This window comes from Mugil cephalus, chromosome 17 (genome assembly GCF_022458985.1).
Source record: "Mugil cephalus isolate CIBA_MC_2020 chromosome 17, CIBA_Mcephalus_1.1, whole genome shotgun sequence".
Lineage (NCBI taxonomy): Eukaryota > Metazoa > Chordata > Actinopteri > Mugiliformes > Mugilidae > Mugil > Mugil cephalus.
In genome coordinates, this window is record NC_061786.1 from 13,779,370 (window position 1) to 13,803,324 (window position 23,955).

At 42.2% G+C, this 23,955-nt stretch overlaps 1 protein-coding gene and 1 long non-coding RNA gene across 7 annotated transcripts in view; one reads left to right on the forward strand and one right to left on the reverse strand.

The window, feature by feature from the left end:
• The first annotated feature begins 2,145 nt into the window (after positions 1-2,145).
• Positions 2,146-4,265, forward strand: LOC125023980. The gene is made up of 2 exons (XR_007114687.1): positions 2,146-2,778; positions 3,326-4,265. It is a non-coding gene; the product is annotated as an uncharacterized LOC125023980 (long non-coding RNA).
• An 898-nt stretch (positions 4,266-5,163) lies between these two features.
• The window catches only part of qkia (QKI, KH domain containing, RNA binding a), a 71,063-nt gene continuing 52,271 nt past the window's right edge, over positions 5,164-23,955 (reverse strand). The window contains exons 5-8 of one of the 6 annotated variants that reach the window (XM_047610831.1): positions 17,219-17,306; positions 15,378-15,818; positions 13,282-13,356; positions 5,164-12,038 (exon numbers count right to left, since the gene is read on the reverse strand). In XM_047610831.1, coding sequence (XP_047466787.1) covers positions 12,022-12,038; positions 13,282-13,356; positions 15,378-15,818; positions 17,219-17,306 — 621 coding nt within the window. In that variant the 3' untranslated portion in view covers positions 5,164-12,021. Of the gene's footprint in view, positions 12,039-12,503; positions 13,357-15,377; positions 15,819-17,218; positions 17,307-23,955 lie in introns of those variants that run through there. The other 5 variants (XM_047610834.1, XM_047610835.1, XM_047610832.1 and 2 more) reach the window with 5 other exon arrangements.

Below are 23,955 nucleotides of genomic sequence, written 5' to 3' on the forward strand. Positions count from 1 at the left end.
TTGGGTTTAAATTCATTGTTGAATGGGTATATATGAAGTGTGGAATTGTGACGGCGAATAGGTGCTTTCTCTTATTCTCTCTCTTAATCGCTGTAGATTTAACATTGTTCCTTTGGCCAAATATGTACCCTATACCTCATGTGTGTAAAGGACGCTCATGCGAGATATGCAACATCACCAAACCTAACCACACGTCACTGCTGTAGCCTACATTTTCTTCAGCCTCAAAAACAACATTAAAATACTTCTCTATTTTAGGTTTAGTGCTCACCGCCTTGTTGGCAAAAACAAGCCTAATATAAGCCACGGACCTGCCAGTCGCAATTTGCTACTGACAGGTCCGGTTTGCTACTGATGATATGCTGACCTCAAATAGGGTCACCTTTACCGTGAAACCATATGAACGACACCTTCTCTCACGCAATATTCACAACCTCTTAGGTAGACATTTTCGATAAAGGTCCAAGTTTAACTCCAAGAAGTGGTTGACAAGAAGAGGTGGAAATGTAGGGGAAAGCACATATATTGTACAAATCATGAGTCATATAAATAAGTGCGAGACAAATGTCGACATTTCCAACAGCTTCATCTTTTCATTATGCCTTTGGATTTCCTACATATAGTTTGCTTTCAGAGCAGTGTCCTCAGGACTTACCGGTGACGTCAGCGCCTGCCCACTTGTCGTAATCAAGAGCTGATAAGAGCGTGTGAAGGCAGCAATCAAGGAACGCACCTTTTAATTGCTGCCTTCAGCGTCAGTGTTGTGGTTCTGTGTTGCAGAACTGCAGTTTTCAACTTGAAATTCCTTCATGTCCACAATGCTGATTTCACAGAGACTACATTTACGTATATGCACAAATATATGACTTTTTATGCCACAAAAGACAAAATTCCTAAACTTCTCACATGACTAATTACAGTAAATATGCCACTAATAAGCAGCAGTAAACGCAGCCTCAGTCTTCCTTTCCTTCACCTACCTTCTGGATGGTGTTGTCCTTCCTGTAATTGTCCTGCAACATGTTAATATCTAAGTATTACGTAACCTTTAGAACATTTAGGAGCTGTGTTTCTCTTTCTAATGAAACTCAGCACGAGTTCAGTCAGGGAGACTGACTCACTCAGCCCAGAGTTTCCTCCTTATCCATTCAGATTCTTCCAGAAATCTCAACCAGCCAGTCACGTCACCGCCGTCAAACTTTAAACGCGTCCTCATCTGTTGCTGTCAGATGTCATTTCAGTTAAACTGCTGTGACCCTCCCCCGCCCCGTCCACCTCCAGCCTGTGTCCGCTCCTCACGCTCATCCAGGCCTCCCTTCTCCTCTGCTCGTCATCACAATCAGTGTCTAGACACGGGGGGTGATTTCTGCTTTAAGCTTCGTCTCGCCGTCTCCTTCAAACACCCGATGACGTCATGATTGGATCTAATCACCGAAAGGCTTTCTCATTTTTCTAACGTTTCCAACAGAAGTGGAAGACTCACCTGATTGAAATCAAAGATGTGGGATACATCTCTACTCCAGCTTTGTTGGCTAACTTTGTTAGTGTAGATGGCAAAGAACTGCACTGAGACTGTGGTAATAACTCCATCTGAGACCCAAACTAGAAGAATATATAACATATCATTCATGTCCTAATCAGAAAAACGTTAAATCCAGAAAAACGTCTGTTTGCATGACCCCTATCAAATTTTAGATATTGTCCTATAATTAATAATAGTGGGACATTAGTGTGCACGTGTAGAGGTTAACGCCATAGATTGTAAATTTCATTTGTTTGGCCTACAGGGCACCAATCACAGTAACTAACGCTGCACTGAACACCACTGGACTGGAACCAGAAACAACTGACAGCATAATAAAGTGACTCTAAATACAATTTATTCTTCGTTGTCATTCAAGTGTTGCCTTAAGGCCGCAATAATATGACTACCCTATCTACCAAGTGGCATTCACATCAGGAATATTCTGGAGTTTAGAGGTTATTAAAAGACGAGTCGGGTTTAATTGTTGCCTCGGCTCAAGTTGGAATTGGACCCGGCAGCAAAATTTCATGAGTGCATCCTAAATCTCAGCATTCAGCCGAGGTGATTGCCACTTTAAGAAAAAAAAAAAAAAAGCTCCAGATGGGGCTTAGTTCTGCTTGGTGAAAGGAGAGAGCAATTTTTTTTTCCCCCCTCCTTCTTTTCTTAAAGATGTCTCACCTGCTGACACTTCCACTGAGTCCGGCTTTTATGATCTCAGACCTTTGAGACTCACCGTGTTGACACATTTCCTCAATCACAGAAATGCTTCCTGCCACCAAAAAGTCCAACGCGCGCGTTTACCCCGGCGAGGCTGTTATTTTCTGGTCCACCACCACGACTTCAGTTTACAGTAAATTCAACTTGACGTGAATGCAGCGCGTTCTTCTTCCTTCTTCTTCTTCTTCCTCGATATTAAAGTGCTGTGAGTGGGGGGCAGGGAGGACATGAACGGGACAGATCTGACTGAAGAGATCACATGCACACACCTGCTAGACAGCCTCAGTCAGCATTAAGGCCTCGCGGTGTTCACACCTGTCTAGATCGCTCAGCGCAGGGAACGGCGCAACAGCAGCAGGGCGGCCTGCTGGATCGGCGAGGAGGATTCATCATTTTCTTTTTTTTTTCTTCTTCCAGGCTGGAGCGACGTGACAGATGGTTCGACAATTCGATTTCTTACAGTGACATTTGTGCCTCAGCGTGCGGCCGAGGAAATATCAGCTGACCTGTCTGAGAAGACGAATGGGCGAATTACGGTGAGAATGTTTGAAGTTGAAATAAGATTTTATTTTCCCCCGACGTTATGTGAAGACGTTTGAACCCGGGGATCGTGTGACATTTCGCACCACCCGGCCGCAACGCGTTTTCCAAGAGATTTTCTTCAGTCTTTAGTCGGCTGCGCTCTGCTAAAAACCGGAGTTTTTAGACTCCGTTACCGATAGTCTCTCTCTAGTCTCAAAATAAATAAAACTGACGGTCTCCTCCGCAAATGTGTGTGTTCTCTGTCTCGCCGCAAAATCCAGCTGCTAGACTATGTCACTCGGCACAGGTGCCCAAAGAGCTATAGAGTTTCATTCATCAATCTGAGCTCGAAACCTGCAACAACTGTGCCCTCTAAAACAACTCGCCACACACACACACACGCACACACACCCACAGAGGGAGAAACAGCTGCACTCTGATGAATGCCCTATATTCATTCCACAGGAAGCCGGTTCGTCTGTCACTACTGATGCTACCCATTCAAAACACACACATGCGCACACACTGACTCCAGTTCTTTTTCTCTGATTATACTCCCAGCTGGTCTCTGCGACAAATGCTCCTTTGATGCATCTTCCCGGGGGCCACAGCCACCATCAGCACCCTCCTCCTCTCCACTTCTCTGCTCTTTCTCACTCCCAGCTTCCTGCATGACATTAAAGTCACATCCAGCAGCCGCCCCCCCCATCCCCCCTCGCCGACCGTTACTCCCCACCGCCCTATTCAGCGGAGCCTCTGTCCTCCAGCGAGAAAATGAGAGGGGAACAGAGAGAGGAAGATGTCCCATCAGTTGGAGCTTTCCTGCAGAGTTTTTTCCGGTTTGAGCTGGAACGAGACGTACGCTTCAAACCGTTCGGGTTCTTCACTGCATCAAATATAAGAATCAAAGTGTGAACAGATGTGCATCTGCGCTGCTCCACTTTCACGGAGTGACAGTAGGTTTCACCTTTGTGCGGGAAGAGTACGTGATAATAAGCAGCGATAATTATTACCTGTGTTTCCGTGTTTTCTGGAGATGCATTTAGATTTCACCAGACTTCCTCAGTAACCCAGAGTTGACACAATATGTCTGATAATTAGGGTAAATGTCTGGAAGGATGAGAAGCGGCCCCTAAAGCAAACAATTCACTCTGGCACTACAAAATAGGAAAAATAAAAATAGTGTTTTTTTTTTTTTTTTTACCCTTTGATGAATTTAATTTTCCACCTGTTATTGCTACGAGCTGTTGGGAGAAGAACATGGTTGGCACGAAAGAGAAGCCACTCTCCAGTCTTTCTGTTTCTCTGATGGGATTATGACAAAAAAATTTTTTATTTACATGACAGCGACAATAGATGTCCTCAGTGGAGGTAAAAATTGGTCAAATCTGCAAATTTTTCAGCGGTTTTGGCTCAAACCGAGCGAGCACACTGATGAACATGACAAAACACAGGCCGTAAGTTACCTTTATTACTCCAAATAAAGAGATTTCCTATTTTATTTGTTGTGCAAAATAAAATCGTATGCATGGGGTGGAAAAAAATTGACTTCTTCTTCTCTATGTACCCAGAATAGTGAAGTTATTCATCGCTCTGCAGATCATAAAAAAAAAAAAGTCCCAAACATGACCGCTGCTCAAAATAAGAAGTCATAAATGATCCTAAATATGTTTGGAGTGCTGTTAATCAGAGCAGGAGGCCCGTAAGAACCCGAGTAGAACATCAGGGTTAAACGGAGGAACGGATTCAGAGATCAGCCCCTGTACGCTAGCAGAGGCGTGACATCTTCGATTTTGAACACCTATTATGAGGACCTCAGCTCTGATTCATCCTGACTGATGCACGCTTGACATTTAATGATTGAAACAGGGGCTATTTATACACATATCGGCGGGCGTGTAAACACTGGCCTCGTCTGGGGCAGGACGCGCGGCCTCTCCGTGCCGGTTGACCCCGGCGATGAGTTCACGGCGAGCAGCGGGAAGATGACACGCGGGCAACGTAGCGTCAGCCTTTATTAAAACGGATCAGCTTCTAAACGGTATCGGCTTGCAGCAGGAGCGTCAACTTTTTAACCCGATGCCACGCCACTTCACGCCATCCGTCACGGGTGATTACTGCCAAGTGGAAACGACTGACCGGACTAGACGGGAGGGAGGCGTGAGGACGGAGGTTCCTCCGCACAGATGTTCAAAGGCCGGAAAATGACTCAGACGTGTCGAAAACAAAGAGGGCTGATCTCATTTTAAAGGCTTAGGGGAGAGTGACTTTGCCCACAGCTGAACTTTCACATTTTATTCCTCCGAAACGCGCCGACACCTACCTTTAAAGCCAATCCAGAGTCACCGATAAAGAAGCAGAGGCAAAAAGGAACCAGTCCAGGTAGAGCAGTCAAGAGGGAAGCTTGTAAATATGGTTCTTTATTGCACACATGACAATTTTGTTTTCCTCTTTCTCTTTTTTTCTTTTCTTTTTTTTTTTAAGTTTTTTTTTGGTGTGAGCAACAAAAACTGGCATTACATGTTTTACACCCTATTCAGAAAAAAATTCTCAGTCTAACCCTCTATAAAAAAAAACAACACAAAACAAAATCTACTTCACATAAAAACTTACAACTCCACAAAAAAAAAAGAAAAAGAAGAAGTAGAAGAAGAAGAAAAGATCTCACAGATATTAGTGCACCACTATATGGACTTACAGTCATATATATCATACTAGTGTAGCTTTAAAAAGGTTTTGTACTTTTAAATGCAAATTTATCACCGTCAAAACAAAAACAACACAAAAATCCAGTGGGGCTAAAAAAAAAAAAAAAAAAATCTTAATTTTGGTAAGTATTTACCCTTTAACCACCTGAGTGCTACATCGCTGAGACCAACACTGATTGGTTAAACCTGCCGTTTAACTCATTGGAGGAATGTTTGTTAAACAGAAGAAAAATAAAAAGGTTGACAGGTGACGAGGTGGTTAGTAGATAAATACACTGAATGCCCTGCAACAGATTTGGAAAGCCACTGAGAACTGCAGCAGTATGCAAAGCAGCCTTCTGTTTATTTATTTGTTTTTTATTTCTCACTGCATACTGCGTGGTCCAATCAGAAAGAGAGTTCTCAGTTTAAATCAAATCGAAAACAGGACCCATTAAGCCGAAGTTTAATGGAGGGGAACGCATGCGACCAAATTCCTTGTTTTATTCATTATTTCTTTGGTCACACTTTCCCCACGGTTCAAAACGAGTATGTACATTGTGCTGGAAAAAAAATAAAAATGGAAGCTTTTTTTTGTGTGTGTGCTCAACAACAACAACAACGACGACGACGACAGCAAAAGCTTCCGGTGAGATAAAGGGAGACAAAAACTTGGCACTTGAATGAGAAAAGTACAAAAATATATAATTTCCCAATCTCAGACAAAAAAAAAGGCACTTTTTTTTTAACTCACAGCTGCAGTATTTTAGGCAGTGTCTGGAGGACATTGTGCTTCGGAAAATAACTGCTTTTCATTAGAAACCTCTCGCAGAAAGGAGAGACTTAAGGCAGTGTAAATATACATCAGCGGCTAATGGACGGATTTTAGCTCAAGTTGCTCATTACGATAGGGAAGAGCCATTTAAAAACATTAAAGACCAATCCCAGATTAATAAACAACGACAACAAAAAAAAATGCTTACGTCTGACGACGTGCGCACACACACACACACACAAAAAAACTATTTGGCTGCCTGTAATCCAATCTTCTAGTTGCTGGAGTGCAAGCAGGTGTTATAGGCACCCGTTTCCAGATCAAAGACACCAAATGTTAATTTCAGAGAGTAGAGAAATGTTAACTTTGATGTTAAAATCCTTTGCTTGCCGAGACGTGAAGAGAATAGCAACAGTTAAGTTGTTTTGTTGTGCAGATTTATAATAGAAAAAAAGAGAGGAGGAAATCTGGAGGCACCACTCAGTGGGTTAAAGTAATAATCAGGATTAATGAAGTTAATCTTTCGCTTGTGTGTCAGCGTCAATACCTCGAATTAGTGGAAGAACAGAGAGGAAAGCTGAACGAACCCAGGAACGAGTGCACCGATAGCAGTAGAACGAACAGCACACGCTGGCAGTGATTCAGACAAAAAAAACAAAAAACTAAACAATAAATACGAGCTGAAAGCCATATCAGCATTTTACGCTGGAAGTAATAGTAAGGCTGTTTTGATCCCAAAGCACTTCATATTGGCATCATGTACTGGTGCGTCATGGATGCTCCCAAATGGCCCAGTATTAGCTGCTGTATCAATAAGCTGAATGGGGAGGAGTGTCCACCAAACAGACAAACAGCTGGTGATAAGTGTGGTGCTGCTATCCAAGCATTTAAAAAAAAAAAAAAAATAGCCTTGGACGCATTTTTTTTTTTTAAAAAAAAAAACAAAACATTCACACGACTGTCATCCATAAATTTGCCCCCGAGTGTGTGTTGTAAATAACTCACTACATTTCTAATGCGTGAGGAGATGTTCTGCTCTATATATTCACAGTTAAATTAATCCTTCTGAGATGACTAGCATGCAGTATTTATTTGCACAGATTGCGATTATTCCTGCGCCGACTAATGTTTCGAGTAAAAAATAAAATGTTTTATCTTTAGGGGGATATATATATATATAAATATATGTATATATATATATATATATATATATATATAACCTGTGTGCAGCTAAATGACCCTTTTTAATCAAGAGTGTGCTTTGTTGAAGAGAGACGAGCTGACCCAGGCGTTAACCAGTGACCCTCAAGCAAACGTGCAGGTTATTTATGTCTGTAAATATTTATATATATATATGTGTGTATATATATATATATATATATATATATCTATATATCTATAGGCCCCTCCCTCAACCCTGACCAGATACTGCGACACTTCCTGCCGTCTCGCGGCCGGGCGTCAGCGACACAGAAGGACAGGACAACTAACGAAAGAGTTGCCTCTGAGAGAGACGGCGACGAGACACAGCAGCAGTAGTGTTGGGGCTGAGCGAGGAGGGAGGGAGGGAGGGGGGAGGGGGAGGGGGCAAGTATGAAGAGTGTCAGCAGATTTCTCCAGCACAGAGGTGAGAGGGCGTGAGCGGGAGGTGAGGGACGCTTATCAACTCGTGCACTTTCCAGTTAGATTGTGTTTGTGTGTTGTGCTTGTACGTAGAGCTCGTGTGAAGGGTCGGCTACAGTGTGTGTGTGTGTGTGTGTGCTGGTGTGTGTGTTTGTGCGTGTTATTGTAGTGTGCGTGTGAGTCAGTGGAAGTGGTGGCCAGACACTGGTTTTAATTGTGTTAGTCCGTGAACCAGACCAAGGTAATACATTCATGAAACTGGTTAAAAACACAAGACAAAATATCAGCAAGTTAGTAAAATTCTTACTAAGAATGTTTTATTAAAATAAATGCCAAGAGGTTAATAAGAAAAATAACAGCATACACCATGAAAACTAAATGCAAGCATGTAAAAATACTTATGACAAGAAAACTAATAAAGTAGCTAATGAGTTAAACAAGCTGGGAATTGGCAAGAAAAACAAAATATAACAGGGAAAAAAGGCAACACTCCCCACAAAGAGACAGATTTGGAGATGTAAAAGAGACGAGGGGGGAGGAGGTGAGGGCTGTTTTAAGGGGGTGGGGTTGGGTGGGGGGAGAGAAAGTTGCAGTGGGTCTCATTTAAAAAAAAAAAAAAAAAAAAAAGCACTCAGAAACATGATTAATATACATATAAAATGAGATTAGAAAAATACATTATAAACCTGTAACAATGGCTGTTAATTACATTATCATACATTTAGTAGGCAGGCCAGAGAGAATACGGTAGGTATAGAGTCAACCTTTCACCTGATGGACTTATCCAGCCTTTCACAATGACACAGCAAGTTGTAACATTGCAGAGGGAATTTTCTTAATACTGTCAAATGCTGAATAGCCATCTCTTGCTCCACTTTAATATTGCATTTCAATTTAAAATAATAACACTGAAAAAGAAAAAAAAAAAAAAATCATTGACCTTTCGGTGTAACAGCATGATGAAAGAGCTATGGATAGAAAAACAAACTGCCAAGGGTTATATTGGATCTAAGAATTTTCTCCATTTCATATTATGAGTTTATTTTCACCTTCCAGCAATAAACTGTCGTTTGTTTCAATAACTGGAAACTGTTTGTCTGTGAAACGGGGTTTGCTTGCTTCACGTTCCAGCATTTCGTTCGTCCGCTGAACGTCTCGTGATTATATTGATAGTTTATCGTCAAACTGACATCGGGAGACAAGGACCGGATGCTCTCGGTTTGCAGCTGTTGAAACAAACGGGCTCGATAATAGCGCTGGGGGCGACCCAGCCCTCGTTCCTATCCATTCCCTTGAATGTCATGTATTTTTCTCAGCTCATGATCAAAACATGTTCTGGCAGATTACTTGGATGCTACTGGCAGTTCAATTTGTTCTCGGAAGTTAGTCACAGTCACCAAAAAAAAAATAATTAAAAATCAAGACAATATCTCAAATGATCTTTTTTTTTTTTTTAAATCTAAATAAAAAGAGAACAGAAGCTGCTCGTGTAGCAGAGTAAAGGGTCATCGAGAAAAGGAACGAAAAAATAAAATAAAAATCATTTCAGGAAGACAAAACCATGGCACATATTTTAGCTGGTCAAAACGACTGCTATTCTGTTTGCATAGAGTAACTTGGGTAACACCACGGTACGGTGGGAGCTACCCTGCTCGACTATTCAGAGCGTGTAACACTAGCCATTCCTCTCTGCGCCATCTTGGTGGGTGCTGGATATTATTGAAAACAACTGGAATACTCAGAAAACAGAAACCACTGTTGATAAGGCACTTTGATTTGATCCTCTGTCTCACTCTGATCCTCGCTAACTTTCCAAGGGTTTTTTTTTGTTTGTTTTTTTTTGACTGTTTTGGTCTTCCTTTCCAATCATATTCAAGGTAACAGCACTTTATCCTCACCCACGCGATTTTTTTTTTTCTGTTTTCAAACGTTTTTTTTTATTAGGTTTTTCAGATTTTGTAACTGCAAGTAAAGTATCAAAAGCTAAAATTGCCAAAAATAGATTTTTCAATTTTTTACTCATCTCCAGCACCCTGTAAAATTATCTATTTTTTGTTCTCTTCTGTATTTGTATATGCAATGACAGATATCTACATTTTTATATATTTATATATATATATATTTATATATATATATATAAGACGTATGTATAAAGCAATTTGAACAGGCAGGCATGGCTTTCACATCCTATTTTTTTCTTGAGAGAGTTGAACAAAAGATTTGCGGGCTCAGAAGATAGACTACGACCACAGGGAGGTGCGACACATTGTGGATGCGCTTTTGTCGGATGGTTTGGCTCGTGTTTAAAATAGAAGTTTCATCAGTGAAATAATTAAAACTAAAGAGAAAGCACGTCTCTAATGTGGAGGAAGGCTGAGATTATGCCGACCTCGTGTCCCCAGCTGGTGTAAAAATAGAAAGAAAACAATAAAAACAATTGGCCAAAAGGTTGAGATGACAAAAAGAAAAATGAGGAAAATAAACACTTGTTTGCCAATGTGGCCGATGAAGCAACTCAATGTAGAAGCCAGGTATTATGACGAAAGCTTTTTATGTACAAAAACTTCAAAAGTGCCCTTCCCCTTAGCGATGTAAATGTGTAGCATGTTGATTAGTGTTAATTTGCCTGTGTTCACCTCAGAAAACACACACAAAAAAAATAAACACAAAATAAAAACAGAGCAGTGTTGGGTCAAAAATCATCTAACTGACTGGATGTCTGTTCCAGCTGAAGGCAGGCACCAAAAAATTCACACCCTTCCAAACTCTAGAGTCACAAAGAGAGCCCTCTGTGAGACGGATGCATAATTGCAGATATATAATTCACTGGAAAACCCTTTGGCTAAATACGCACACTTAATACTTTTTTTTTTTTTGTCTTTGTGATCACAGCTCGGCTAACTCATCGAGATATTTTTCTAAATACATCAGGCACTGTTATAGTGGATGTAGTGTGGATGGGGGTGTAGCAAAGGCCAGTAGCTCATAAGCACTGCTCCAATGTCCCCAAAGCCTCAGCACACCCTACTTACATTGTAGTATTAATTAAAAAAAAAAAAAAATTAAAAAAGAAAACACACGCACACACGCATAGACCCATCAGCCCAACTAGTGACCTTCCCATCTTGCCCTTCATAATTTCTGCAGCCTGCTCCAAACATTAGATTGCGTTTGGTTTTTCCAGAGATAAACCACCTGCGTACGTTTGGCTAGCCCATTATTCAAGCAAAGCTAATTAGTCAAATATGAACAACAGAAACACAAAACAAGAACAAAATCAAGTGGGAGAAAATGGACTCAAAAGAAAAGCATTAAAAAAAAAAGACAGAAGAAGAAAATAAAAACACATAAATCATAAAAAGCTCCTTTTGCAATCATTTCAGCCATGCTTTTTTTTAAAAAACCAGACAGAAAGCTGTTTAGAGGGGCACACCCAGAATGTGTCAGCTCAATATTACATCTTAGAGCTAAACAAATGAACTACACGTGAAAAATGACAGAAATTAAACAAGTTAATGTGAGTGTGTGTTCTCTTTCCTTCTATTTCTTTTTCTCTCCCAGTAGGTGGGTCTTGGGACAGGGTGGGAGCTGGTAGGCGCTCTTAAGTAAATACTTTTTTTTTTTTTTTTTTTTTTTGGAGTGGGGAAGGAGGTGGGGTTGGGTATTATGTCATTACTCTGAAACCAAACGGTTTGCGTCTATTAGATACTGAACTTTGACTCACGCGAGTGAGGTCACCAAATCAGAGCAATTACAGGAGGGTGGGTGGGCAGGGTGGGGTGGGGTGGGGTGGGGTGGGGGTCTTTATTGCTATATAATTCAGTGCAGATTCATGAGTAATACCTCAAACACATCCACCCAGTATATGATTCATGAAGAAAAAGAAAGAGAAAGAATGGGAATTGAACTCAATGAACAGAGGGAAAAAATGGATAATACACAACTTTGTTGGGGTTTTGTTGTGTTTCTGTGAAGATTCTGGTTGGTTTCTATTATTATTATTTTTTTTTTTGTCAGAACGTGTTAGGGTAACTGTACGGGCAGGCGCCTCTCTCTCTCTCTCACTTGCGTCCGAGAGGCTAGCAAAAGGCAATTACCAGTTAACTGATCAGCAGGCAGGCTTGGGGCGGCTCGTCATTGGGTGAAGAGTTCAGAGGTCAGAAGGTCATGTGTTAGTTGCCGGTGGCGGCTAGGTGGTTAGAAACAAAAACAAAACAAACAGAAAAAAAAGATAGAAAGGATATTAGTGTCAGCAAGAAGAGACTGGAATGACATCATTTTAACAATAAAATGAATGCAATCTCTCATGTCGCCCCCTCCCCCTGCTCCTAATCCCCTTGCCAATATGAGATGAACCCAGATAATGTCATTATAATCATGACGTTGTCACATCATGATCCCCAACTACTAAGCCCCACCCTGAATCAGGTAGCCTGGTGGTTTAATTTAAGCGCACATTGCCCCCAAAACCAAAAAACAGAAGCAAAGAGAGGTCGCACAGACAAACAAAAATCTAGTGTTTTAGTGTATTTCAGGTTGGAGTGCAAGTTATAAACAGTGTGATTAGTGGTAAGGAGACTTAATGACGGTAACTAATGTTATGTGCAGTAACTGTGGCTAGTGTTAAATGTGCAATGAATAGATGAATCGATGCTTTCCGATTCCTTCTCTTTATTTAGCAGTATATTTTTATATAATATAAATATACACAAAAACCATAAATACATTTGATATAAAATGCTCAAATATAAAATGACAGTACCTCACGTACAACTGAAATATTAAAAATGTAGTTTTAGCTTTATTTCGATAGATTTGCAATACACTGGAGACAATGCAAGCTACCTCAGCTCATGTCTGTGCGTGTCTATTGTCCATAGAAAAATAAAAATCCAAAATAAATTTAAATTTCAAGGTGAAATGGTGCCTGGTAGCAGCACAGCTACTTGTCTTCTGCCTGCTATGTCTCTCAGATACAGTATAGAAATGCTTCTCCTTTTTCTTTGCTCCCTATGAGCCGAGGAGATAAATCATGTATGGGAACAAGCCTGCCCCATTTTAGGCTCTAATCTCACATCAGAGGAATGTCATTATACACCTTCAACACTGCCTGCAAAGTACTACCTGTCCTGGCTTTCACAGCTGCATAAACTGAAACCTCTTAAGATCACTTTTGCCTGAGCTTTGACATATACACAGTCTACATATACTGCATATGTTAAGTACTAAATGTAAACAAAATGTGCATACCACAATCAACCATTTAGCTGGTGTGTGGATGTATGGGGTAGGAAAGGTGGTGGGGGGAAAGGAAAACAAAAATAATACAGACAATGTACAAATTCCCAACTAAGGCATTGAGGCATAATAGGCATAATAATCATTAAAATGCATCAGTCAATAGCAAAGTGTAGCTAGGAGACTAAACTGACCTCTGTCAGCGGTCACAATCCTTTGGTAAGGATGTACCCGCGTGTCATGCCGTCTCACTTTAGTAGCCATTGCACCTAGATTGTAACAGGTCCACAAGGTTAGAAACCATTCACTTTGAGGAGGGGAAAAACAGTCATCTTTTACAGTAAGAACATTCACATTATAATGCTTGGATAATACAACAATACACAGAATAACATAATACAGATTATAGTACATATACACAAACCACACATATCTTTCTTTCTTTTTTCTTTCTTTTTTTTTTTTTACATGTAGAAAAGCACAGTAGAAAAAAATAATACACCTTTTTGGAGATTTTCTTGGTATTTAAAAATGCATAACTTAAGTACTAAAATTCCACAGTGCTCAGAGTTATATGGGGACTCTTTGAAAAGGGGGCAGGTAAAGGGTACAGGCTCTTCGGCTGTCTAGAAAAAATAATGTGATTCTTCCTGTGGGATCCACAGGGTAACTGAAAGAAATTTGTCTCTTTATTTTGAAAGGTGGGGAAATCCAATATAGCTCTGATGGTAATTGAATAGTGCCAGACACCACCTGCCTCTCCCTCGCTCCTTCATTTTCTCTTTCCCTCTTTCACCATTTCTCTCCAGGTCAATCTGCTCTCTGGTGGCAGAGGCTGTCATTTTCCTCCTATATTTGTCACAACTGATTTCTTCCTACTGCAGCGGTTGACATCGCCTCTATATGCGACACAAACAAACTGTTTAGGTGTCACGGTATGTTCAAGTATTGAGTAAAAAAAAAAAAGTGATGCGTGCAGGAACTACGAAAAAGAAATTAGGCTGTTAGAAGTTAAGTAGGTAAGTTTTAAAATTTAACAAGGATTTTGTTCTGGCATTGTCAAGAGCAAGTTTTTTTTTTTTTTTTTTTTTTTTTTGGGCTGATGACTATGCAGCCAAACTATACCACTCTGAAGTAGCAGATGGCCCGACATTTCCTGATTCTCAGAGAAGCCGATGATGTCTAGATACAGTAGCGCAGGCAGCTGAGCCAAGTACACGAGTGTGTTTGAGTATGAGAGCGAGCGTGTTCCACAGGGCCCCCGTGTTGCTGAAGGCACCAATCGATAGTGTGAGTAAATAAAATGCACTAAGCTGGTGTAACCCTGCAAGTTAAGGAGAGAAAAGCCAGTCAGCTGCCCCTGTCTGTTCTGCACATGACTCCCAGAGGCACCTCAAATACACGGGTCAGCAAAAATCACACTTGTGTTTGCTGCCGCTGCCAAATGATGCCACGTATGACATTAGAGGAGTACCGTGTCAAATTAAAGCTGGGAAGCAACTGAATAAGGCCTCTTGTGTTCTAACATGGGGAACGGCTTTAGTTTTGTTAGCTACACATAACATATGGTGGCCATATCTGATGTACAGTTGTCTCTTTGGTAGCAGATGAATTGAGCTTAAAGCACCATTGAGAAAAAAATAAAAAATAACACATGGACACTCATATTGAGCTGTCCTCCTGACACAGACACTAAAGGGAATGTCAGGTATTAGCACAGGGCTCTAGTTCAAGAGAGGTGAGGCTAAAACAATGGAGAGTGAGGAAGGGGAAGAAAAAAAAGGGGAGACTGGAGGAATTTAATGAACATCCCCAGTGGGAGTGAGAGAGGGACCATCTACAGGCATCAAGGGCTGCCTGCAGAGAACAGCACAGAGAAATTATTTCAAAAGCTGCAGAAATCCGAGGGGATCTGCCGCCAGACTGAATATGCCTCCAGGCCAGTGCATGAAAGGGTTAGAGAGCAGGCTGCGTGTATGTGAGTGTTTCTGTCAGTGTCTCATTTCACGCTGAGGAAAGTCCTCCTATATAAACCTTACAGAAAAGAGGCGATGTAAACCTGAGAGCGCAACGGTTTGGCAAGAGTCTAACTAAGACAGTGAAGCAACCCTAGTCTAAATTACTTTTCCGAAAGCCTAGCCCTCACAAGGTATTTTTTGTCCCCTTTGCCTTTTTTATATAGTGTCCATATGAGCCACAAAGCTGGTTATCCCATCACCAAGAGCTTCACCAGTACATCCACCCTGTGAGTTTGTCTGTTTTGATCCTCAGGTGGACACGACATATTTACCTTTCAACAAGTCCTGACTGTGGCTCATGGTAGCCGCGTCCAGAACCCCAATTCCGGGGTAAAACAAGCTGCCCTCCTGTCCAGGCTGGCTAAAGTTGGTCGCTGTACCTGCTGCACCCATGCTTCCCCAGGCTCTCTTACCTAGAACCCCACTGTGCTCGATGGGGTACTCCAGCAGGGAGGTGGGTGCCAAGGCGTAAGGGTACTCGTAAGGGGTGGTGTAGATAAGCCCGCCATCCGGTGTGGGAGGCACCAGGGTGGGGGTGCCATTGGGCAGCATGGCAGCCATCTGAGTGGGCCGGATGAGGTTCATGATGGGGGCCCCAGCTGGTGTTGGGGGCCGGAGTGCCTGGGGAGGCAACACCTGACCTGTGGGGGCTGCTATGAGGCGGGGCCCCTGAGCGGCTGCTGCCGCTGCTGCAAGAGAGAACGCAAGGGTGGCTGCCATAAGCAAGAGAGTGAAGGACAGCAGTAGAAAGAGAGAAAGAAAGAAAGAAGGAAAGAGGAAAAGAGATAAAGTATAGTGTGGTTGATCATTATCACAGATGAACAGTGAAGGGTGAATAAACAAAAGAGGAAAAGAAGGGGAGGGGGGGGACAGGAAGAGGCAGAGAAAAACAGGGGAGGAGCAAAAGGGAAAATTAGTCCATGCAATGATCATGGTGGTGGACCACAAAAGCGACAATCTATTGCAACATAGCAAAAAAAAAAAAAAAAACCCTCAACCCATAACACAAGAAGCACAAAACACTGCTGACAATCCCAATGCATTTGAAGCGTACCAATCACCACAGCAGCTAAACATTCGACTAATGGAAATTGCACAGAAGAGATAATGACACATGACAACAGAAATTGAGCAGATGACTAAATATAGAGGAGGAGGACATTTTCATAATAGGAAACGGTAAAAATTTTGGACATGACCGACGGTCAATGAAGGAGCCTGATAAACTAAGTAATTTAAAGAAAACCCTGATCCTCTACATAGTCAGCAGTCAATTTAGGTTGGATGACAAATGAACACACAAAAATCATTTTTCAAAACGTTATGCATTAGCACCTGCTACAAGCGTGGCCACAGAAGCTTCCCCAAAGGCAAGTCAATTAAATCAAGGGCTTTTGCAACTGCGGCTAAGTGGTGCGCTAGTTCATCATGGCTACCATTTGACTTGATGTTAAATAAGAATTCAACAGTGATGTGCATCACTTAAAACTTTCATTTGTATAAAATTGAGCACAAATGCAAAGAATGACCCATTTTAGAAATCGTGATTTAAATTGCACTTAAGGGTCCAGACTGTACATGCGCAAAGGGCTAGACATGATATCATTTGCTGCTTACAGAACACACATTGTAGATGTTTGATCTTGTGGCTGGCATGCAGAGTGGAGCAGGTGGAATATAGCAATGTGCTAACAGTTTAGAGTGTGCCAAGAGCAAGTGATATAGAGCGATTGCATCTGGACTGCAAGGGAAAGGATGGATGAATGGGTGGAGGGATGGCCGAGGAGGAAATATATAAAAGAGAAGAATGGAACAGAAGTAGACCTGCTCATGGTTGGAAGACAAACTGAACTGTTTGAAGAGCTTGAGAGAGAGAGAGGTCTGCTAGTGGTCAGAGATAATATGATGCTATGTACACAGGAGATCTGACTCAACATTAATTTAATGAAAGTAAACAGTGTTAGTTAATGAGAAATATTTGAAAAATAGATTATATTTTTCTGATGTAATTAAGTGTGGTGTATGCGGTTAAAAGATTAGATTATGATGCAAATTAGATGGATTGTGTGACTTGAGGATGTGTGTGTGCGCGTTTTCATTGCAGCTCACTTACATGTTTTGACGTTGTTGTCTCTGTATGTCCCATTAAGAATAGCTAGCTCCATCAGCTGCATCTTCTTCAAATTGTCTTCTCCCTCCGCCTGTGAAAACAGAAAAAAGTGAGACATTTTAATTTGCATTCCCGCTAACGCACCACACACTAACCCTGAGTTCAGACAAGATGCAGAAGCATCGCAAATCGTTGCCCATGTTAATTGTACTGTTAAGACCGTACAGGCCGGCTCGCAATCTGCAGTAATAGTTCTTGGTGAGTGGTCTATTAGCTCTCACTGCTGCGAGTGAATCTGATAAAACACACTGATAATCTATTAAAAACAATATAAATGCTGTACATATGTGAGAAATGAAATGCATTTCCAGCTTGCCCCCGATTGTTCTGCCTGTATTTCAAATCCTCCACTTACTTTTTTACCTCGCACGACTACGATTGGTGATTCAGAACAAGACATACATGGTCAGATACTATCCAGGATTATACAAAAAGCTGAAAACCTGTTCTGTTATTATCACGCAGAGGAGCAATAAATGCCTGTTGATTATCTGGTGTGAACAGCCAGGCTAACGCTTAAGCCAGACATGACAAATCACGGCACCTCTGCCTCTTGTCTGAACTCCGTTTAAGTGCACATGAGCGGAGACCTCTTCACAGGCCCACTGAAGCAAACCACATGACAACCATTTCACCTAACTACATGTCTGGGTGTACAAATGCTACACTGGGCCAGTTAAATCATTTGAACATGACATGTCATCTGTTCTCCACAAGCACTGCTTGCATTGGGTTTAGGGAAACAGAAATGGAGATAAGCTAAAGTGCTGTTGTCATGGCAGAGTGCCTTGTTGTTACCAAAATGCTGACAGAGACATTAAGTGTGAGAATGCATATTCATAATACATATCAAAATGATAATTACTGTAATTTTCTTTGCTCCCTTGTGCGCAATCAAATGCGCAATAACCGCCCTGGCTAATGTCAGTCCTGTCAATTAATGTTTGGATAAATAAATACAAAAGCACCAGCCACCGTCATTATCGCTAAATTAGGGGACTGAAATTATTCACGGAAAGCAATTAAGATAGCACCCCTCCTCCCACTCACACCCATCCATTCCTCACCTCCCTTTTATTTGTGCAACCCCTCCTCCGCCCCCCAAACTCCATTTCCCCTGAAGGTACAGAACACTCAATAACCATGACAACACAAAAGCCCCGGTGATTTTCCAGGTTGTACATCATAATTTAAGCAGGACCTTGTGTGAATCATTCTCCAAACTGAAGGGTGAAAGGACAAGCATGCGAAGCGTTCCTGACCTCAGATCAACCTGTCAGCTATTGATTACATTCCCCTTTTCCTGCTTTAAGTTAAAACTGCTATGCTTCACCCTTATTTCAACTCAAAAACATAACTCCTGCATCTGCATGTAAACACATTATATGCACATAAAGTAAGGCAGACCAGCCTGTTAGTAATGGCTGTACTAAAAGCAGGAAGTCGGCACTGAAGCTCCTCTGTGTCTCTATTCTATTTACTGTATGTACAGAGTCTGTCTCCTGGACTAATTCACAGTTCAACAACAGTCTGCAGCCCCATTCACAGAAAGATAAGGAAAGAAAAGAAGTGGAAGGGGAGAGAGGAGAGGAAAAAAAGAACGAGGGCTCAGAGTTAAGCCCTCCCCCGAGACTCCTCTTCAACACAGCCACAGAAAGAGGAAGAGAAAGAGCAAGGTTAAGCAAGAGAAAAGTGACAGAGGCTGGTCTCCCTTGGCTTAATATAAGGCAGTGGCTTCAGAGCAGTCACACTATACAGCAGTGTGTGTGTGTGTGTGTGTGTGTGTGTGTGTGTGTGTGTGTGTGTGCACGCGCAATGTTTAGTGCACCACGAGGCTGCCAATTAATGGAGCAAGGAAACCCTCGTTTTCCTTCGCTAGCTCCACTGTCCTGTCTTTTATTTTCTTTTAATGGCAAAGTCTTAAAGCACAAAAAAATTATCCAATATACCAAAACTTTGTCCCGCAAACACTGGATTAAAGGCCATTAATATAAACACTAGACAAATGACGTTACATCAAATCATTGACAAATGTTTAAAAAAATCAGTTTTACATTAAACAATTAAAATCTAATTATTAACTCGTGCTCAGGGTTGAACAAACAATAAAAATCAGCTGCTGTTTAATAGTTCCCCAGCCCCCTTTTGTTTGTTCCAGCACCATCAGCCTCAGAGGTGAAGAAGGGACCACTTGACATGCAGCGTCCACACTAACTGAACATGGCCCAGGTCAATGGCTAACATGCCTAACAATAAACCCTCTTCAACAGAGAGACAAAATCACTACTAATTAGATGCTCTATGTAAACACTTGCACAAATGAATGAACAAGGCCTGGAATAGCCCCATATCACACCTAAGGCTGCCAGTAGATATCAATGAATCCATTTTGTCATTGTTATTTCTGTTGCTTATGTTTCTCTGGGATTGTAAAATCAATCAGACCAGGACTTCTACAACCTTGTAGAGTTCAAATAAAAGGTGAAAGATGTGTCTGCTGCAATTTACTAATGACTCTCACCAGACCAAAAAACAAAAAACCCTTTCTTCTTCCTTTCTAAACAAAACTGAAAAATAAAGAGAATAAAGAAGAGCAGATGATGCAAAACAAACAAAAAAAAAAACATAGCTTCACCTGATGTAAATTGTGATGGTAGCTATACATGTGATGCTTTAAAAGCTCAATGGGGAAACAACAAACTAAACATGCATCTTTCCTTTCTTGCAGAGCTGTAGAAACAATATTTACTGTCATGAAACAATACGTGTGGCAAGCTTTCTCTAACGCACAGGCCAGCTGCATCCCAAAAGCTATTTTCTGTAAATTAACTGGTAGTCTTGCTTTTCAAATGAAGTGCAGTGGCCCCTGTGAGCACAGTGCGTCCAATGAATATGAGCACAAATGAGTGCAAACAAACACAGATCATATCTGATGTCTTTTGGCTACACCTAATGCTAGACTAACATTTTTAAAACAGTGAGCACATTCGGTGAGGTGAGACTTTATAAGAGGAAGAACAATGGGGGGTTGTTTGGAATCAAGTTGCAGAACGGGATGCATGCTGGGATATGAATGTTCTGAGCTGCTCGCGTGTGCAGTATAATGATGGATCTGCAGTGTTGTGGGGGTTAAATGGGCGCAGGGGAAGAGGGTGCCACCATCCATCCAACTCTGCATAGGTGGCACACTGCCGGTTGAGAGGAGAGAGACACAAAATAGAGGGCAGCGAGAGGGGAAGAGCACAGATGCCGCTGCTAGTGTGAGGTGTGCGCTGTGTGTGAAATGTGTGTATCCTCGGTGGAGGGCTGCTGATATAGCTCCATCTTCTCACTAACACAGTTTGTTAGCTAAAGCCCACCAAAACCCTGACGGATCATTTCTGTTTTACATCTGAAACAAGCTCACTGAAACATTTCCCTGCTTTTTTTGTTTCTGTTCTATGCGGCTCTCTATGGGCGTTTGGAAAGCGTTGGAAATATCTGCACCGATTATTATACAAATAAGACAGCTAAATAGCTGCAGACGGGAGCTGAGATCAGAAAAAGACAAAAGATGAGGGTGATGGGTGTTGGAGTGACAACTGACTTGAATCATGTAGCCCCAGGTGTTATGGGCCAGCTCCCTGTCATGGCAACACACCTTAAATGAATGATGAAAAGTCCTGGAGAAAGCAAGTAACACTTTAACGTTGCCTTGCTCAAGGTGTCGTCACAAAATTAACAAACTCCTCAGTGACTCCTTAGTGAGCTTGCACGACCCGTAGTGAAACCTTCACTCAGATCTAGCTTTCACTAGGACCGTGTGTGAGAGCAGGCTGCATGTGTATGTCTGTAACTATCTGGTTGCTGGAATCCCCTAAAGAGAAATAGCTTCTGGATAACAGAATGGGAGCAATGAGGAGGGGAAGTTTTCCTTTATCGTCCCTAACATGGACACAGACATGTGTGTAGCAAACACACACTCAACACGCTCCTGTCCATCAGCAAAAAAGCCACTCAATAAAGCTGCTCTATCCACAAGAATCAGATTCAATCAATGAGGCCTATTTGTGAAATCAGCAGAGCGGTAAAAGCTATCAGGGACAAGCAAGACAGAGGGATGAGGGAAGGAGGGAAAAAAAAGAGGAGGGAGGAGAAGGGAGTGTGATGAGCTAAAGTAGGTGAGCTGTGTCCCACTGCCTAACTGACAACCCTGAGATGAGGTCACTAGATGCATGCTAAATCACTGTCATGCTTCACATTTGTGTACCCGTTATGATAAATTCCTGTGCCAGTATGTTACATGAATACAAACCATAGCTAATATCAGTCACTACAGATGTAGGTTTAAGTTCAATAGCAATACAGTAAGCAAAAAAGGGACTGTTTGCACTCTCACTCGGACCCTGACACCACAACTCCTAGGCTATTACGTATCCATTTCACCAATACATAAACACAACAGGCGCCTGGACTGGGTGGGATGAATTTGCTCATGTCTACGCCTGGAACTGAGGGGGGAGTTTTCGCTCATATCTGGCGAGAGTCACCGTCTATGCAGTTCTACTCAGCTCAACTACCAGCTTAGTTCAGAGAGATGAAATGATGAGCAGAGAGGGAAAGAGAGAGAGAGAGAGAGAGAGAGAGGGGTGAAACAAAAGAGGAAGCAGGAGGAGGAAAAGCGTGGCCGATCAAATACAAGAGAAAGACTGACTTTGAGTTGGTGGAGAGATATGCAGGAAGAAGAAAGGATAGCTGGAGAATACGAGACAAGAAAAGACAGACTGCGTAGTGAAAGCCAATTTGTCTGCTCCCTAGTGGGCTGACACTGGCTAAGGCCTGCTTTCCTTCTCTGGCCTCACTGCCAGTCATCACAAACGGGCGAACACACATGTGAGTGGATGCACACAACCATATACACACACACACACATATCTTAGGCCTTAGCGGGGCCAGGGTCAGGCTCTCTCCAAACTACTCCAATTACCTCAGCAGTAAACACAGCCTGCCCCGGCTGCCTCCTGGGATACGGAGGGAGGCAGTATGTGTAGAACTGAAAATGAGATGGGAGGGGGGGGAAATTCGGCAGTGTGGAGTGGAGGAGATGGTATTGGGAGCCTCGGGGAGGGAGGAGCAGATGACTTCATGTACAGGGGTGGAACTGGTAGTGGCGGCAGCTGGTTTTCCCCTGTTCCCCTCCCTCTTTTCACTCCCTTTTGGTTGCTTCCCAAACTCTAACATCTGGAGGGAAATGATTGCTCTTGCCACGCTGCCAAGACGACTTATCAGCAATTCTACGCTCTCCAGAAGGGGCGCGTTAGAGAAGAGGAAGGAATGAGTGCTTGTAGCAAGTTTCAAAACATCTCCACGCTAAATAAATAAGTGACGTGGAAGTGTAATCAATTCAAGTCAACTGAAGCAAACTTGGAATCTGGATTTGGGTAAGAAATGAAAACACATGCAACAAACCGATTCCCACGTTTTAACAGACGAAGCCATAAACCAAACAAAAAAATACTATACATACCACTCAAAATTACAAAAATCTGTGTATACAACACTGAGAAAAACGCATTCCACCATTTTTATCATGTCCCAATCAACAGAAGGAAAAAACCAAACTCTATAACCATGTATCTGACACTTCTCCCCTTTTCTCTTTTATAAAAGGCACATTTAAAGAGTGTGCTGGAGTAAGTGCTGTATGTCCTCTTTCAAATTCACTGCTGCACTTTCAAAGGCAATTTTCTTTCCTCTCCTTGCTCCTCAGCTTTTGTGAACATATCTGCCAAGGGAATCGGGCCTCAACTGTATTTTCCTTTCCCCCAAAGACTAACAACGCAATCTCCTGCAACCCTCCTCTCGCGCCGTCTTATACCTTCACAACACTCCCGCAAAGCCTCTTTATTTCTCCTTTACTCCGTTCCTCACTCCCAGACAGCTCTGTTGGCCGCGTGCGCCATTAGTCATGCTAAACCACCAACACACTAGCTCATTAGCATAGAAGTGAACCCGACTCCAGTCAGATTATTACAAACACATCACGGCTGCTCCGCCCCATTACTGTCAATCACGAGGCTTACGGTTACGAGGTGCGGTTGAAAGTGGCACATGGAAAGTCAAGAACTCTTCTGGTAATACTTCTCTTTCTTCATCATAACAAAGCTCATGAGTGTCGAGGCCCCAGACTAAAAGTGCTGGCTCTGTTCTGTTTGATGTAGCACTGGTGGGTGCTCCGGGTGTTAGTCTGTTGCTGAGAGGTATTAGTTTAATTGGTAGAGCATAGTTCTCCCACTGCCTCTCTGGGGTTATCTATAACACATAATGTACGCCAGGCATGGGGTGGCAGGCACAGCTCAAACGCTGGAACCAGCACTGGGTCCAGACTTGCTTAAAACAGCCTTTTATTGCGCTGGAGAAGAGTGAAGTGGGCAGGCCTGGTGCTCTGTGCTAGCCCCATCAATATCTGCTGACAGACCTATAGGCTGACTTAGTGCTAGCGACAGAAGGGGAAACGGAGAGAGGGAGATAAAATGTGTTTTTCAAAGGGGGAAAAAAAAAAACACTTTTTCTCTCCCATCAAAAGCATTTCCAATCGTGAGAGGAGAAGCTGGGTGGAAATTCTGAGTGATCTCGTTTATCCTTAGTAAGTGCTGGTATTCCATGTAACATAACAGTATTAAGAGCAGATTAAACTTCAC